Raw genomic sequence first — 16,116 nt, forward strand, 5'->3', positions numbered from 1 at the left:
GCAATGCCTTAAAGCCTATATGAGGCGGAGAGCAATCCCATGCAAAAAGAAACACATGAATCAATTGTTGATCACGATTTTGCCGTCAGCAAGACTCGAACTTGCGTTTTCAGTGCTTTCAAGTAGCCACAAACTGATGTACTGACCCCTATACGATGACGGCTTTCAGTTGTTTCTTGGGAAACGAGGCGTAAAAGAAGTTTATGAATACAGTGGCAAGTATTGGATGAAGCAAAAATCAAGCAAAATGCCAAAAGCTTTGCCGTCAGCAAGACTCGAACTTGCGTTTTCAGTGCTTCGAAGAGCCACAAACTGATGTACTGACCCCTATACGATGACGGCTATTTTCCAGTTGATATAATCCCTGTCACTTGTATTGGACTATACCCTAAGCATGGCTTGAGGTGTTTGGATCTCATCCACGTTCTTGGCAACAATTGATCAAAGAATAAGAGTAGCTTCCTTTAACCTAATGACCAAGACACATGGAGTTGAAATATTGGCAATACCAAAACCGGACACCTGTAAAGTATAGGTAGTTACTAAAGAGAAGAGGAAACCACTAGAAACCCCAGTTATCGGGAGTGGCGGATCCTGACTCAATCTAGCGGCGAGCTTATCAACAGCTTCGAGACACCGGAAAGCTTCATAGAGTTTTTACAGTATTGCAAAAGGTTCTGCTCCAGCTGAGGTTCATTCTATGTCTTTGCCGTTGCATATGCGAGAACTATTCTAGCCGGAGTCTCGGGTCCGGCGTCTCCGGAGACGCACGGAGCAGGTTACCGGAGACATGGGACGCGGAGGACGCCGGACGGCTCGAACGTGTCACGGAATGGGAAGAATATCATGCAGCTAACAATCTGCCGGTAGGTGGAAATTGAAGGACAAGTCAATACAAGACTTTGATCGACCGTTGAAGGCAGAGTTTGTGATTGTCATGAAACAGGCCACTAGTCACACAATATGTATGGCATGGCTGGCACTCGAAAGGATTGTAGTTTGCAAAATTCAGGACGACAGCATATTGGAGCTTCGGATCTGAGCTCACCAATGGGCTTTGTAGTGTTGACGTATACATTCATCCGTCTGGCGTCATTCCTTATGAAAACTTCAGACTTGAAGGAACTGTCTGTGCCCCACTCACGAGATCAGCATGAAGTGAAATCTTATTGATTAGTGAGGCTTACTACAAACGCTCATCTCATCTCCAACGTCTCGAGATTGGAGTTGCCGGGATAAGGCGTGGTTCTCAATGGTGTCTCTCATCGAGTGATTCACTGACAACACACTCCCACCGCCTCTTCCTCTAAGCGCTTGGAGCGATCTGTTGATAGGTATTACAGAACAGCTGAGCCATTCGATTCATGGCCCAAGACACCCTCGAGCTAAACCTGACTCGTCGGAGGCCGGCTCTGACTTGTGCCAATGATGCAGTGGCTAGGACGCTAGGTTACCAACTGCCAGCGCGAACCTCCATGCTTGTTGGGGGGCGATCCCCATGCATTAAGGCCATGTTTTTAAATCCCTTCTGTTAACCGATTGGAGATGAAAAGACCTTCAAGATGCAGGGTAGCAGGCATTCGCAAGGTACGGACCCTTATCCCAGTCCCTCTTGGTCCCACGGCATGGAACCCCAGGAATTTGTCGGAAACACAGACAGTGAAGCACACAGGCGGTAGAACCGTAGCACGTTACGTAGGCCGTGGTAGGCCTAGACCTCGTGGATACGAAGCTCAGGCTCGAAAAGCAAAGGGACCAACCCAGTAACTGCGATGAGCATCTAGAGCGCCAGGCGCGGCGATAAGCGTTTGGATGAGAGTAATTGAGGAACGAGGATGCACACTATAGCAATGCAGATGCAGCAGCAGTGCATCAGATGAAGCCATTGGCGCTCTGTTTAGAATAGATATCTCATCAGTGCAACAGAAGCAACACAACGAACGACACGACACGGCTGCAACAAGACTGAAAGAGCCCCGAGTTGAGAGTTACTCACTCCTCCATCTGCCGTCATCGTCGGCCTCAATTGTGTTTCCATGTGCCTCGGGTTGAAAAGACGAGACAGGCCAAGTTTATTAGCCCACCTGATCGACGTCACATCTCTCGCGCTCCGGACCCTTTTCCCAAGTCTCAGTTGGGTCCAGTTCAGTCCAGCACAGTCACGGCCAGCCCCGCCCAATTCTGTTGCCTCCACCGCCCGCTTTCGGAGCCTCGCGGTGAACGAACAAGAACCCTTTATTCTCGCTGTTGATTTAAGAGAGACGGGTCCGGCTTGGTCATTCCAGTTCCCCCAAAACCCAGCGCCTCTGCGGGTAAAAGTGGCCCATTGAATTTAATGGGTGTCCCATAATCAGTAAGCCAAAAACGGGAGAGACATGGAGGGGGGTGCGTTTCCACGACCTTCTGCAGTTGTGTTGTGTGTCGTTGTCATTTTGCTTCTAATTGCCTATCGAATTGGAAATCGCAGAGCAAACTTTGGTGGTGCACATGCGTCTGTGAGTTTGTGTTATATGCCGTCTAAAAAAGTGAGGGATCGTACTTGTGCATATGCAGTGCATGTGTAAACAAACGACGGGCTGGCCAACGTTGTTCATTGTTGCTGTAACAAGCAAGCTTTGGTCCCTGTATGTATCTGACTGAGCATGGATGGACAAACTTGACTACTGCACATGCATTTATACTGTGTGACAACAGCTTCTTTAACGATGGGACTCAACTAGGTAAGGTAAAACAAACTTGCACACCTCCCCCCTGCCCATGGCCGCGGCCTGAATGTGGTGAGAGCGATGAGCTGGAGGCGAACTGACCAGCCGCTGGCTCCACCAAGGCATGATTCATTCATCAGCCGCCTTGTCTCGCCTCGCCTCGCCGCTCTTTATAAAGCCCCGACCAGATTCGTTTTCCACCGCCAACTCCTGTTTTGTTTTGATCGCTTCATCTTCTGTCACTGTCGTTGTGTGAATGAGTCTTTGATTTGGTTCTTGCTTTTCACGCATTTCTCGAAACGCCGTCACTGCATCCGACTTCCTACAAAGACGGCCTACTTGGCTCAACTTCTTACCGCTTCAAACATAAACTCTCACCCACCCAAGGACCTGTCCAGTTCATCTCTCAGAAGTCTACCTTTTCCACAAATTCAACAAAGAAACACCGCCATGCCTCCTAAGCGAATCCGTTGCACCGCTGCCTCGTGCCGTGAGCCCGCTCAACGGATCGTCGGCGACTGCACCTTTTGTCAAGGCCATTTCTGCGGCAAGCACCGTCTACTAGAAGACCACAAGTGTACCGGTCTCGAGGACGCAAGTTCAGCACCTCATACAAACCCATGGATGCAGACCCGCTAACCCACATGCAGTGCAAGAAGCAGTCTCACGAGCGTAACGCTGCACAACTCGAGTCGGAACGAACCCAGGTTATCCGGGGCGTGTAAATCGACCAACGAGAGTCATTATCACCTTACATATCTATCATGGTTCGGACTGGAGACTGCCGTCACTTCTAAAGTCCGCAATGCGCATTCTGACGGCCACGACATAATGAGATTGGATTCCGAGACAGCATCATCAGATGCATAGCGTTATTCGCCGGTGTATATTTCTATTCGGATAGTTGAGGGTGCGTTGGCGTACAGGATATGATAAGGGGACATTGTCCCCTCCCTTAGCGGGCTCTGAATTGATTCATTTCTTCATCACAATCACAAAGCGAAGTGTGTCCATTGAGATTTGGTAATCCTTAGAATTCGTCGATCAATCGACGGGTTTCAGTCGACTGCTGCTGCAGAGGCGGTGACATTGCTTGACTACTTGACTCAGAATGGAGTGAAGATCCGTTGTCTTGGCTTGATTACGTGTTGCTCGAGCCTGGTCTCAGGTACGACTTCAGAGAACCACGAGGACCCTGCCTAGGTTGTTTTACCGGCTTATCTCCGATATCGTATCGGCCCATGACTGATCTCGTGAGCGTCTGTCAAGACCGCGCATACGATAGTGCCGTTTAGGCTGGACCACAGAAGTGTGTCAGCAAGAGACTATTAACTTTGTCTTTGTAGAATAGGGTATCAATGGGTATTAATGCGTCTGGAGGTCAATCTTTTCTGTCAATTCTCAACGCCAACCTTCACAAGCGCTCATATACGTGGTCAAATTGACTACTGCCAGCGACTTCAGGCAACTCGATCCTGGGGATTATTATGGGGTGGTTGGTTCCGGGGGCGGGGCAGTGGATGGGGTTATTCATCTGTCATGAGAGCCTGGGAACCCATCATACACCACCCTCTTCTTTGATTACAATGTTCTGTGAAACCTCCGTTTTGACCAGTGTATCGCTCTGAGCCTCCGGTTCTACCTTTTCGGCTTTGAGCTGACGTCCGGCAGACACCTTTGCTCGATCGGCAGCTTTGCATAGTCCTTCATGGCCAAGATCACATTCACCGCACTTGCGACCGACAGGAAGACACACCGACTGTCCCAACCCCACCAGAAGATGATTGATCTCATGCCATCGATCTTGTGGTAGCCATGACTGAAGTGTTGTTCGTGTCTCCTCTGGGTTCTTCGTTTTGTGCCAACCCCAAAGATTTGTGATACGATGTACGTGCACATCAACACCAATCCCCAGATGTTTACCCCATGCTACGGACATGCAGAGATAAGCCATCTTGGGTCCGACGCCCGGTAGCGATACGAGGCCCTCGATGGTGTTGGGGATATCGCCATCCCATGTATCGCGGAGTATCTCAGCTGTTTGCTTGATATACCTGAAAACCAGTCAGTCCAATCTCGATCAGTCCATACCGATCGGGTGACACAAACTTCGTCTTGTTGTTGTGAAAGCCGACCGCCCAGATGAACTCGTTTAGAAGCTTAGGGTCGATTGCCAGTATGTTATTTAGGTTTAGTCCTGGGGGCGCCCCAGGTTCAAACGGTGGCAGCTCAGTTTGCATCTTCTTCATAACCACGGCGTTCACCGTGTCCTTCGTCTGACTCGACAGCATGAGCGCCACTAATGTGTGAAATCTTTGGTCTTTTGGAGATGCATTTCGATCCGCCAGGCGTTCGCATCCCATAGTGTCAACAGCTGCACCGTAAGCTCGCCCACCTGGTGCCCGCATCTTCCTCACAGTATCATAAACGGCCTCCCAATCTGACGGAGGTTCCATCTTCGTTTCGCCAGTTGTTGCATCGAAGGCTTTTCGAGCAGGCTTACGAACCCGTCGCGCTTTTGCTGGGGGTGGTGGGATATCATCGAGGGCTTCGTCGACCACTTCAGGCTTTACAGCTTGGGTGGATGTCGAAATTTCAGTCTTGTTCACTACTGGACGCCTTCGTTTACGAGCAGGACCTCCATTGTCTTCGATATCGGCGAGCGTGTGTTTGGACTCTTCTGTTGAGGTGAAGGCAAATTTGGCCAGTGCAGATCTTGTCAGTCGTCTTGGAGGTGAAATAGGCTCCGCCGTATGATCGAATAGTTTCGAAGCATCTCTTGATATCCGTGATGAGCGCATTTTGTTTGTTTCGTCCGATTCGTTTGGTAATTGTAGATTGTTCTAAGTCGCGACTTATCATGGTCCCCTTTTCATAGGTTGACAAATGAGATCTCACGAATTGCAAAAATTGTCCCCACCCACGGTGCTAACGTTTGTGGAGATACCCCAGAGTCTAGGGTGATGCTTCTTCAAAACGCGCCTGGAGCGCAAACACTACCAGAAGAAAATCTCTTTACTTGCTTAGGTCTTGAGTAGGCCCATATGGTGCCCGAGATTTTAGGCCTCGAATATATATTGAGTTACAGGAAATATAAGAGATTTAATTGTCTGAAAGCAGATTCTTAAGTAGCTGCCATGTGGCATGTAAGCATAGTAGGCAGCTTGAAGCTTCGTGAGATAGATGCCTAGCAATTTTAGGAGTCAATTATTGCGGCCATCAAGGTACCGTTTTGTACGAGTACCTAGACTTCGGGGACCATAGAGCTTTTGATAAAACACGGTGCCAAAATCTGATCTAAAGATCTACTAAAATACACTAAACTTACCTAAGTCTTTTCATCCCTTAGGATAAAGATCCTAAGGTTCCTTGCCTGCTTGCCTCCCCTTGCAAGACCAGGTAGTTTCTTGCCCTCTAACATTGAACTGTTTACCCTTAGTACTTAAAAATTTCGATAGTCGCGCCTGGCAATTTCCTGAGGTTTGTCGGCTGTCGACTGCACAGTCTTTATCGCCATAGATATAGGTCACCTTAGTAGAATGATTCAATATTCCTGTTAAGATAACCTCACGATTACGAGGCCCTAGCAAACGCCTAAAGGACTTTGACCATAATTTACCAAAGTTTTATAAATAATTTAAGGATAAATTACTACGTAGTAGTCCAACTCGGTATCAAACTGGCAGACTTTTGACAGTGGTTGTTGGTTCTGCCATCATGCAAGGTTGTAAGGCTTCATAAGACTCGTTCCTCGTACGCGGCGAATAGTGGTGGAGTGACAGGTACGCATCATATATAACACTGTATCAATCGCACAGGGCATTCTTTATCTATCAAGGTCCTCGAATTTGACACATAATAAGAGCGGTTTCTGGTGCAGAGAGAACAGTTTGCCATTTAACATAAATTTTTTTGATATCATTCATCTATACTACATTTTGGGTCATTAAATCTTAGGCTCAAGCTTTTGCATATCGACGACGGCACGGATACAGTCACCCTGCTTCATCGTCTCGAAGGCGTTGTTGATCTCGCCGAGAGTCTTGCGGTGGGTGATGAACTCGTCGACCTTGAGATCGCCCTTCTTGTAGTCGGCGACCAGGTCGTTCAGCTGAGAGCGGCCCTTAACACCACCGAATGCGCATCCTCGCCACACTCGGCCGGTAACAAGTTGGAATGCTTTCGAAAGTTAGTATCTTCGAATTCCAATGCTGTTAGGACTGAACTTACGTCGAGTGGAAATTTCCTGACCGGCTGCAGCAACACCGATGACAATGCTCTCACCCCAACCCTTGTGACAAGCCTCGAGGGCAGCACGCATGACACCGACGTTGCCAGTGCAGTCGAAGGTGTAGTCACAACCGCCGTCAGTCATCTCAATGAGCTTGTCTTGGATGGATTGGTCACCGAGCTCGGTGGGGTTCACGAAGTGAGTAGCACCGAACTTGTCACCCCAGGCCTTCTTGGAGGGGTTGACATCAACAACAATGATCTTGCCAGCTTTACGGGCAGCGGCACCCTGGACGACTGAAAGACCGACACATCCGGCACCGAAGACGGCCACGTTGTCACCCTCCTGAACGTTGGCTGTAATGGTAGCAGCACCATATCCAGTGGTGATACCGCAGCCAAGCAGGCAGGTTCGGTCCATAGGAGCATCATGCTCGATGGCGACTACGGAGATGTCGGCGACGACGGTGTACTGAGAGAAGGTGGAAGTGCCCATGAAGTGAAGCAGATCCTTGCCCTTGCACTTGAATCGAGAGGTACCATCGGGCATCAGACCCTTGCCCTGAGTGGCTCGGATCTTGCCGCAGAGATTGGTCTTTCCGGACTTGCAGAACTTGCACTCCTTGCATTCGGGGGTGCTGTTCGGGAATACGTTAGCTTTTGCGAGATTGATGAAGGTATGAAAAAAGCATACTAAAGGGCAACAACGTGGTCACCAGGCTTGACGTTGGTGACACCCTCACCAACGGACTCAACAATACCAGCACCCTCGTGTCCGAGGACAATGGGGAAAGCACCCTCAGGGTCCTTACCGGAGAGAGTGTAGGCATCTAAAATCACGTTAACACACTAATCTTGAGCAGATTTGCACGACTCAAGAGCTACGGGAGCTCGATGACGTGGGTAGAGCATACCTGTGTGGCAAACACCAGTGTAGTAGACCTGGATACGGACCTCGTTGGCCTTGGGAGGAGCAACTTCAATGTCCTCAATGGACAGAGGCTTGCCGGCCTCCCAGGCGACGGCGGCCTTACAGGTGATGGTCTAGTGATAGCATCAGCGACGCGTCTTCATGATGGTTCTCGTTCAGGGCGGGGCACTGGGCATGATGAGGGGTAGTAAAGCTTGTGAAAGGCACATACCTTGCCCACGGTAGACATGTTTCTGTGTTACGAGGATGAAATTGACTGTCGATGAAGAAGGAAAGAAGTGAATAACAAGACAGACAAACAATTTGAGGGGTAGATGAATCTTCAAGGGGAATCTGTTTATGTACGTAGAAACAGTAGGAAAACCTTCCGCACACTCAGATCCCGATCACCGAGCAACTCCGGTGGGCAACAACGTACCCCGCAATTGGAGCTCCAATCCACATTCACTAAGATAGGAAAAGAATCGCGGCTTCGGCCATGAGATTAATGTTCATTGGGCGTATGACGCCCAATTTGACTCTCCTTACGTGAGAGCATTGTGCGGGGACATTGGCAGAGTATGCCAAGGTACTGCGCCATTGGTGTGAAGTGCTGAGATGGCATTGGCAGAGATAGCCAGACTGCCCCAAAGACGGAATACTCTTTCGGCAGATGAGACCGATCTGGCCGACGGTTAGGGAGAGAAGCCGCACCTGTGAGTCAGGACGAGAGCTCTTTGTGGCTTCACGGGGTCGGAAGACCTTCCGTTTGACGCCGTGCCCACTTGACGTGATCTTGGGCAAAAGGTTAAAGCGGCCTTGGTTCCGAACCCTCGGGAAGATGAAGATAAGAGATTACTGGTACTGCATTTCAGAATTTGAAAAGAAGCAATTCAGACCCTTCCAAAACTTCCATCAATCAAACAAGTTGGATCCACCTTCAGTGAAGCTCTCTCTTTACATTCTGCTTTTGTTATCGCTCATAATACCAAGAAAAACCACAGTTCGAAATGTGATCGAGTATTCGTGTTTTGTCTGGATATATGCTTAATGATTTCCTCTTGATTTGCAAGAGCTCAAGTACTGCATGCAGCCTTTGTGGGCACAACATTCGACTAATTTGAAGTCTTACAAGTCCTACAGACATGCGACAAAGGAGCAGGAAAGTCAGCCTTCAATGAAACAAACATGACGGACCAGCTTTCACACTTTGCTGGAATGATAACTATTGGCTTGGTTGAGTTACTAGAGAAAGCCCATCCGATGTCATGTGCAGGGGTCGCGTCGGATAAACAACGGCTAGTGTTACCCATCGCGATAGCTCCAAAAAATATCCCAAGCGCGTTCAGCTCAAGCAAACAGGAGCTTGCAACTCAACACCGCTTTAACAATTTATATCCATTCCACCACTAAATACGATCATCCCATGCGAAAATAGCGCAAGGCAAATCGAGGGAGCGAAGAACCCAGATTAATTCACGCACCGATAAGGCCTAGCCGAATTCGAAGGCAGAGGAGTTCTGTCTAGCATAATGTCATCTCGCTTTATTGTTCCGGACTCTAGTCCTCCAGCAAGCCCAGCGCCATCGACGCCAGACAAGAGCGGCCGCGGCACAGGTTTTTCGTTTCTTGCCGATAATCCTTCAACGACTCCAGCTGGACCACCTCCATCTTCAGTCGCTTCATTTACACCCGCGGGTGCCCCGTCTGATTCATACATGGGAAGCTCTTTCATGCGTGGCATGACTGATACAAAGCCTCTGAGCTTTGGTGTGTCCAACAATTCCTCCTCTGGAAGAAATCTTTTTGGTCGCACAGGCGCCTCAAGCAACCCGCTTGGTCGATCCATTAGAGGACGACAGCCTTCAGGATTGAGTCGCCAATTCAGCGCAGCGGACGAGGAAGATGAGGATCTAGAGGAAGACCAAGATGCCGAAGGAGATGTGGAGCTCCCACCCCCACGAGGTAATCTTTTTCGCATGTCTGCTGCTCCAGACGAACGCCTCGAGGATGACGAAGTTGACGCCGAGATCGAACGCTATATCGATCAAGACATTGCCGGTGAGGAAGATGAGAGAGAAAGCTATGAGGAAGACGACCATGTTTTCGAGCGCGAAGAATCTGAAGAACCCGATATGTTCTTGAACATGAGACACGACGATCGACCCTATGGCCAGCCTATGATTGGCGATGAATCCGACCTCATGATGCTCAACACACCAGCCGCGACAAAACGAGTGCGCCAAGAAGCAGAAAGCATTTTCAGACAAACATCAGCCCATCTTGGCATGTCAGGGCGCCAGGAGGGTTTCCATTTTGCATCGATTGCCAAAAATCTTTACAGTCAGCACGAACATGCGCAAATTGTCGAACCCGCAGATATGATACTCGAAACCGAAGAGCTCGTATGTAGGCTATACGAAGAGGGAGTCGGACCTGAGGATGACGTTGAGAAGATGGACAATTCTTTGTCTAACATCACATTCCGCCTGATTGAACTATGGAAGAAGACTATGAATGGACTGCCACAACCAGAAGGAGAAGATTTTGCAACCATCGGTCCTGGTCTCAACAGTGACCCATTTGAGAAAGCCGCCTATGTCGCACAACTGATACTTCGAATGCACCACACTCGCTTCGGCACTAATACCGACGAGGAGAAGGCACCACCGCTGCCCGAAATCCTGTTCGACTGGATGCATAAGAACCATAACCTGTACCCTGATCAGGTGCGTGAGGTCAGCCGCTACATACCAAGCCCTGCATGCCATCCTCTATTCTGGCAGACTGTCCGATGCTCCTTGCTACGAGGGGATGTTGGCAGCGCATCCCATCTACTGAAAGAAGCTGGCTGGCAAAATGTTCGCCGAGGACCTAGAAGTGATTATGCGTACACGGGCAAAGCTCTTGAGAATGTCAGACGCTTTGCCGCAGCCACTAGCGAAGTCCTGGACCAGTGCCCAGGTACAAGATCAGAGTGGGACATCTGGAATAGCAACTGGACTCTTTTCCGAATTCAGGCTCGCGGATCTCTGAATCGAATGACCCTATTCGCCGAAGGAAGGGAACAGGATATCCAGGATTTGATGGACGATGAGTTTGCACCCCAACAACAATCACTATCCACCATGGCTCGGAAGGCCTCAAGTCAAATCCCTTGGGATATCTACGAGAACTTGCAAACCGTGTATGGTATCGTTCTTGGTAACCATGAGGCCATCCTGGAAGTCGCCCAGGATTGGTGTGAAGCAACGATAGGCCTTTTTGGGTGGTGGGATGATGGGAATCAACGGCATAAGGCCCTGAGACTTTCACAATCGCAGTTACTGCGGGCATCATCTCGCTTCGCTGGCTCCGAAGACTACTTCGATCGACTGGCAACTGCTTTTCACATGGTTGTGCAGTCAGATCTTAACCCTAATGTTTTAAACCCCGTCGAAGTTGCCGTAGCCTCCGCTTTTGAAGGAAACGTTAACGCGGTGCTGGGATTCCTGAGAATATGGTCATTGCCACTGGCATGTACTGTGGCAGAAATCGCATCTCTAGGCGAATGGCTTCCCGCTCCTACCGGACCCAACCTGTTTCCTACCGATAGTCTGGATATGGACGATCTTGCGCTACTAGGCGTGACTCAGCCAGGACCTGATGAACTGGATGGTATCAAAGACACAACTCTTGTCCTGTATGCTAGGGAACTGGCAGGTATAGAGCAACTGTCAACAGAGCGTGATGGGTGGGAAATGGCCATACAGGTGTTGGGCCGGATGGATTCGCCCGAGAGATCAGAGGAGACAGTGGGCGAACTCCTTCGAGATCTCCTTGCTACGTTGAATGAGAACTCAGGACGGACCGTGGACAAGATTTGGACAATACTGAATGACCTTGGCATGATTAACTACGCCGAGGAAACCGCAGAGGTTAGTAATCTTGATTATAATGCTGAACTAAACTAACCCGAAACAGACATTCGCAGAGATCCTTTCCAAGGAGTCTCATCGCTACGGCGAGGCTCTCTGGTACTATGCACTCTCACATCGTTCAGACAGGGTCCGGGAGGTGCTGAATCTACTGATGTGCTACTCGCTTGTCCAGTCCACAGTCTACCCCTCAGAGAAGGATCTAGATCAGGACCTCAAGGATCTATTACGAAAGCGAACTGAGACCCTTGAGAAACGGGCCAAGCAGGATCTTGAAGCAGCTCAACTGCTTGGCCGAATGCTCAGCGGTTACGCCACACTACGCAAGTTTTACGAGCTCCGCGATGCTGAGGACTTGGAGAATATTTTGCCTACAAAGGCCCTCAAACTGAAAAAGCAAGCGGCATCTGCATTAGTTGCTGTTATTTCTAGTTCCGACGACAACATCCGTGGTGGGCTTTACGACGAAACGCGGGATGCAGTAGTCAGCGAGGACTTCCTCCTGGCCCTGCTGGGAGAGGCCACTGTCTTTATTAAACAATCCCCAGCCATCGTCACACTCCCCCAGATCGATGTTCTGCTCAAAGCCATCGAGGATTTACAAACAGTTGGTGATCGAGTCTATTCGGCGTGCGACGATTTCTTCAATCTTGTATTGGCATCTGCCCAGGGACTGAAGGGCTCTACACCACAAGATCTAATGGCCAAATCAACAGCCTCTCTAGGCGGAAGCTTCATGATGACCGGAAGCTCCGTGTTGGTGAATCATCTGCACAAGTCGATCTCGGCGGGAACAAAGGTCAACAGAGGATGGGACTGGAGGAAGGGTTGGCTTGCAACAAGCAAGGGCGAAGACGTTCTTCGAAAACTTCGACTGGGATTGGCAAAGGACCTGGCGACACTGTGGCTGGAAGACGCAGATGGTGCCGTTGCCTACTAGAAGGCGTGTATTTGAACAAGAATGACTTTTTGATGCTTTGATACATGAGTCCGGATTGGCGAATGGAAGGCGCCTTTGGTAATACAAGACATGAGCGGAATGTACTATATGCCCCTATGTTCTCAGAATGGGCATTAGATCCAAACAATGATTTATAACCACTACTTTTTGAACACATACCCGTCCTATTCCTAGGTTATACAGATGATATGGATGGGACCCATCTCCGCCGGTGTTCGGATGGCGGAGACCCCCACATCCCCGGACATCGGTTGTCAACGCCAATCGGCTCTTGTCAATTTACAATTGACCAAAAAATTCCGCCCCGACTTCGCCCCCACCACAAATTTAGGGAATAACATCTGTAACGAGAGGACCACAAGAGTCATCTTTCATTGTTGCCGTGTATAGTCCAACATGGTTTCAATGGAGGTCGCCAGCCGCTCAGGCGGTGCCATGACGGTAAGCCACACCATTATATCAATTGGGAGCCTCTCCGCAGGAAAACATAGATGCACAAGCTGACCCTTCCACGCGGCAATAGCAACTCTTGCGACGTTCCGGTCCTAATGCCATTCGATCAACCACCGTTGTATCTAATAACACAAGGAGAAACTTCTCAAGCGCGAAGCCTCTTCCTCCTACCTACGAAAAGCTATACACCAAGTACACCGATGTCCGTCGAATCCTCGGCAAGCAGCGCCTGACCCTCGCCGAGAAGATCCTCTACAGCCATCTCGACAACCCCGAGGACTCCTTGCTGAACAACACCGACAATGGACGAAACATCCGCGGGAAGGCCAATTTGCGCCTCAAGCCCGACCGTGTCAACATGCAGGATGCTTCTGCTCAGATGGCTATTCTTCAGTTCATGTCCTGCAACCTCGCCAAGCCTGCAATCCCTGCAAGCATTCACTGTGACCACTTGATTGTTGGCTCCAAGGGTGCTGAGGATGATTTGTCTGCTGGTATCCAGACTAACAAGGAGGTTTTTGACTTCCTTGAGTCTGCGGCGCGCAAGTACGGAATGGACTTTTGGCCTCCTGGCGCTGGTATCATTCACCAGACCGTTCTTGAGAACTATGCTCTTCCTGGATTGATGATGCTTGGTACCGACTCTCACAGCCCCAATGCTGGCGGTCTCTCTACAATAACCATTGGCGTCGGTGGTGCAGATGCTGTTGAGGCCCTTGTCGGTGCTCCATGGGAACTCAAGGCCCCCAAGATTTTGGGCGTGCAACTTGTCGGCAAGCTGAGCAACTGGGCTTCTCCCAAAGACGTCATTCTCCGGCTTGCTGGCCATCTCACAGTCCGTGGTGGCACTGGCTCTATCATTGAGTATTTTGGTGAAGGTGTCGAAAGCCTGAGCGCAACCGGCATGGCTACTATCTGCAACATGGGGTACGTTTGTTCTATAAACCAGGGGATCTGGGAAAATACTGACTTAATCCAGCGCCGAAGTCGGTGCCACAACCTCTATCTTTCCTTACACCAAGGCTTCGGCTAGGTACCTTGACTCGACCCGGCGATCTCAGGCCAACAAGAACATTGAAGCTCTGGTGACCTTTGCCAGCAACAGCTCCGACCCTGATGCTCGATGGCAATTCAAGGCCGATGAGGGCGCTGAATACGACGAACTCATCACCATCGATCTTTCGACTCTCGAACCTCACATTAATGGCCCTTTTACACCAGATCTGGCCACACCACTCTCCAAGTTCAAGGAAGTTGTGAAAGAACAGGACTGGCCCCAGGTTCTTTCTGCAGGTCTCATTGGTAGCTGCACCAACAGCTCTTACGAGGATATGACCCGTGTCGAGAGTTTGCTTAAGGATGCCAAGAAGGCTGGGCTAAAGCCTGCTGCCGACTTCTACATCACTCCGGGAAGTGAACAGATCCGCGCCACGCTTGAGCGGGATGGTACTCTTGAGACATTCCAGGAGGCCGGCGGAATTGTTCTCTCAAATGCCTGTGGTCCCTGTATTGGTCAGTGGAAGCGACAGGATGGCGTTGAGAAGGGCACAAGCAATGCTATCCTGACCTCGTATAACCGAAACTTCCGTGGCCGAAATGATGGTAATCCTGATACCATGAACTTTCTGGCCTCTCCCGAGATCGTCACCGCCATGGCCTTCGCCGGATCCACTACCTTCAACCCTGTGACCGATAGCATCAAGACACCCGATGGCAAGGACTTCATGTTCTCTCCTCCTCATGGTCTTGAGGGTCCCCAGACTCCTTTCGAGTCTGGCAACGCCGAGCTTGGTGTACTATCCCAGGCCCCTGACCCTAACACCAAGATCGCCATCTCTCCCACTTCTGAGCGTCTGGCCTTCCTTGAGCCCTTTGCCCCTTTCCCCTCGTCTGATCTCTCTGGCCTTCGTGTTCTTGTCAAGGTCACAGGCAAATGTACGACAGATACCATCTCCGCAGCCGGCCCCTGGCTCAAGTACAAGGGCCATCTGCCTAACATTAGCACTAACACCCTCAACACCGCCATCAACAAGGAGACCGGTGAGGTCAACGCTGCCTACGACCTCGACGGCTCTAAGCACACTATCCCTGAGCTTGGCCAACTCTGGAAGGAACGTGGTCAAGAGTGGCTTGTCGTTGCTGAGCACAACTATGGTGAGGGCTCAGCTCGTGAACACGCTGCCCTGCAGCCTCGCTACCTTGGTGCCCGTGTTGTTCTGACAAAATCGTTTGCCCGTATTCACGAGACCAACCTCAAGAAGCAGGGCGTTGTACCTCTGACCTTTGAGAACGAGGCTGACTATGATAAGATCGCCGCTGGCGACGAGGTTGCCACTGTCGGTCTGTATGAGATGCTCCAGAATGGTGGCAAGGGCGATATTCAACTTCGTGTCACTAAGGCCTCCGGTGAAGAGATCCTCATTCCCACTAAACACGCTGTTACCAAGGACCAGGCTGGTTTCATTCTTGCTGGCAGTGCTCTCAACCTGCTGTCTAAGGGCATATAAGACGAGCCGCTCTCTTTCTGAGCATTAGTAGATACAACTTTCGGGCCACAGGATAGGTTCCTCTAGCGATGCCCAAAAATGCCCGAGTTATGTGTTGGACTGGAGAAAAAGGGCGTTTTTGGTCGGGTAAAAATGCCGAATGATAGATTGTTTATACCAGCAATACCAATTGTTTCTGTTCTCTAGCCCTACGACTTACAAATGAACCACATGCATATATACGCCTTTTGTCATCAATTGATAATATACCTGTATTGCTTCTTAAAGAAGTGGAAATTTCCTAACTGTGTAACTCCGAACTCGAACCCATGAACTCCTGTGGCATATATACTTTTGGATTGTTGGAATCGCTTGCCCTTCGTTGACAAGAACGAAGATGGCCGTTTGCCCAAGATGCACTAGTCAAAACCCAAGAAGACAGTCTTCTTGACTC

The 16,116-nt window shown here is 49.9% G+C and overlaps 5 protein-coding genes, besides 2 other annotated features; 3 read left to right on the forward strand and 2 right to left on the reverse strand.

The window, feature by feature from the left end:
* Positions 1 to 80: 80 nt before the first annotated feature.
* Positions 81 to 163, reverse strand: a tRNA (tRNA-His).
* A 97-nt stretch (positions 164 to 260) lies between these two features.
* Positions 261 to 342, reverse strand: a tRNA (tRNA-His).
* Positions 343 to 3,155: 2,813 nt separating this feature from the next.
* FFUJ_07243 (uncharacterized protein) lies at positions 3,156 to 3,430 on the forward strand (the record flags this gene model as incomplete). XM_023577474.1 has 2 exons in its annotated part: positions 3,156 to 3,299; positions 3,356 to 3,430. The coding sequence occupies 2 exons, from the start codon at positions 3,156 to 3,158 to the stop codon at positions 3,428 to 3,430; spliced, it is 219 nt and encodes a 72-aa protein (XP_023430540.1).
* An 833-nt stretch (positions 3,431 to 4,263) lies between these two features.
* On the reverse strand, positions 4,264 to 5,506 carry FFUJ_07244 (related to DNA repair protein NTG1; the record flags this gene model as incomplete). XM_023577475.1 has 2 exons in its annotated part: positions 4,264 to 4,759; positions 4,815 to 5,506. The coding sequence occupies 2 exons, from the start codon at positions 5,504 to 5,506 to the stop codon at positions 4,264 to 4,266; spliced, it is 1,188 nt and encodes a 395-aa protein (XP_023430541.1).
* A 1,145-nt stretch (positions 5,507 to 6,651) lies between these two features.
* On the reverse strand, positions 6,652 to 8,095 carry FFUJ_07245 (probable alcohol dehydrogenase (FDH1); the record flags this gene model as incomplete). XM_023577476.1 has 5 exons in its annotated part: positions 6,652 to 6,884; positions 6,936 to 7,573; positions 7,630 to 7,765; positions 7,850 to 7,979; positions 8,078 to 8,095. 5 exons carry the CDS (start codon positions 8,093 to 8,095, stop codon positions 6,652 to 6,654), a joined length of 1,155 nt encoding a protein of 384 aa, XP_023431426.1.
* A 1,282-nt stretch (positions 8,096 to 9,377) lies between these two features.
* On the forward strand, positions 9,378 to 12,702 carry FFUJ_07246 (uncharacterized protein; the record flags this gene model as incomplete). XM_023577477.1 has 2 exons in its annotated part: positions 9,378 to 11,762; positions 11,809 to 12,702. 2 exons carry the CDS (start codon positions 9,378 to 9,380, stop codon positions 12,700 to 12,702), a joined length of 3,279 nt encoding a protein of 1,092 aa, XP_023430542.1.
* A 417-nt stretch (positions 12,703 to 13,119) lies between these two features.
* Positions 13,120 to 15,683, forward strand: FFUJ_07247 (related to aconitate hydratase precursor; the record flags this gene model as incomplete). XM_023577478.1 has 3 exons in its annotated part: positions 13,120 to 13,164; positions 13,247 to 14,103; positions 14,156 to 15,683. 3 exons carry the CDS (start codon positions 13,120 to 13,122, stop codon positions 15,681 to 15,683), a joined length of 2,430 nt encoding a protein of 809 aa, XP_023430543.1.
* Between the last annotated feature and the right edge of the window lie 433 nt (positions 15,684 to 16,116).

Source organism: Fusarium fujikuroi, chromosome FFUJ_chr05 (genome assembly GCF_900079805.1).
Source record: "Fusarium fujikuroi IMI 58289 draft genome, chromosome FFUJ_chr05".
Classification (NCBI taxonomy): domain Eukaryota; kingdom Fungi; phylum Ascomycota; class Sordariomycetes; order Hypocreales; family Nectriaceae; genus Fusarium; species Fusarium fujikuroi.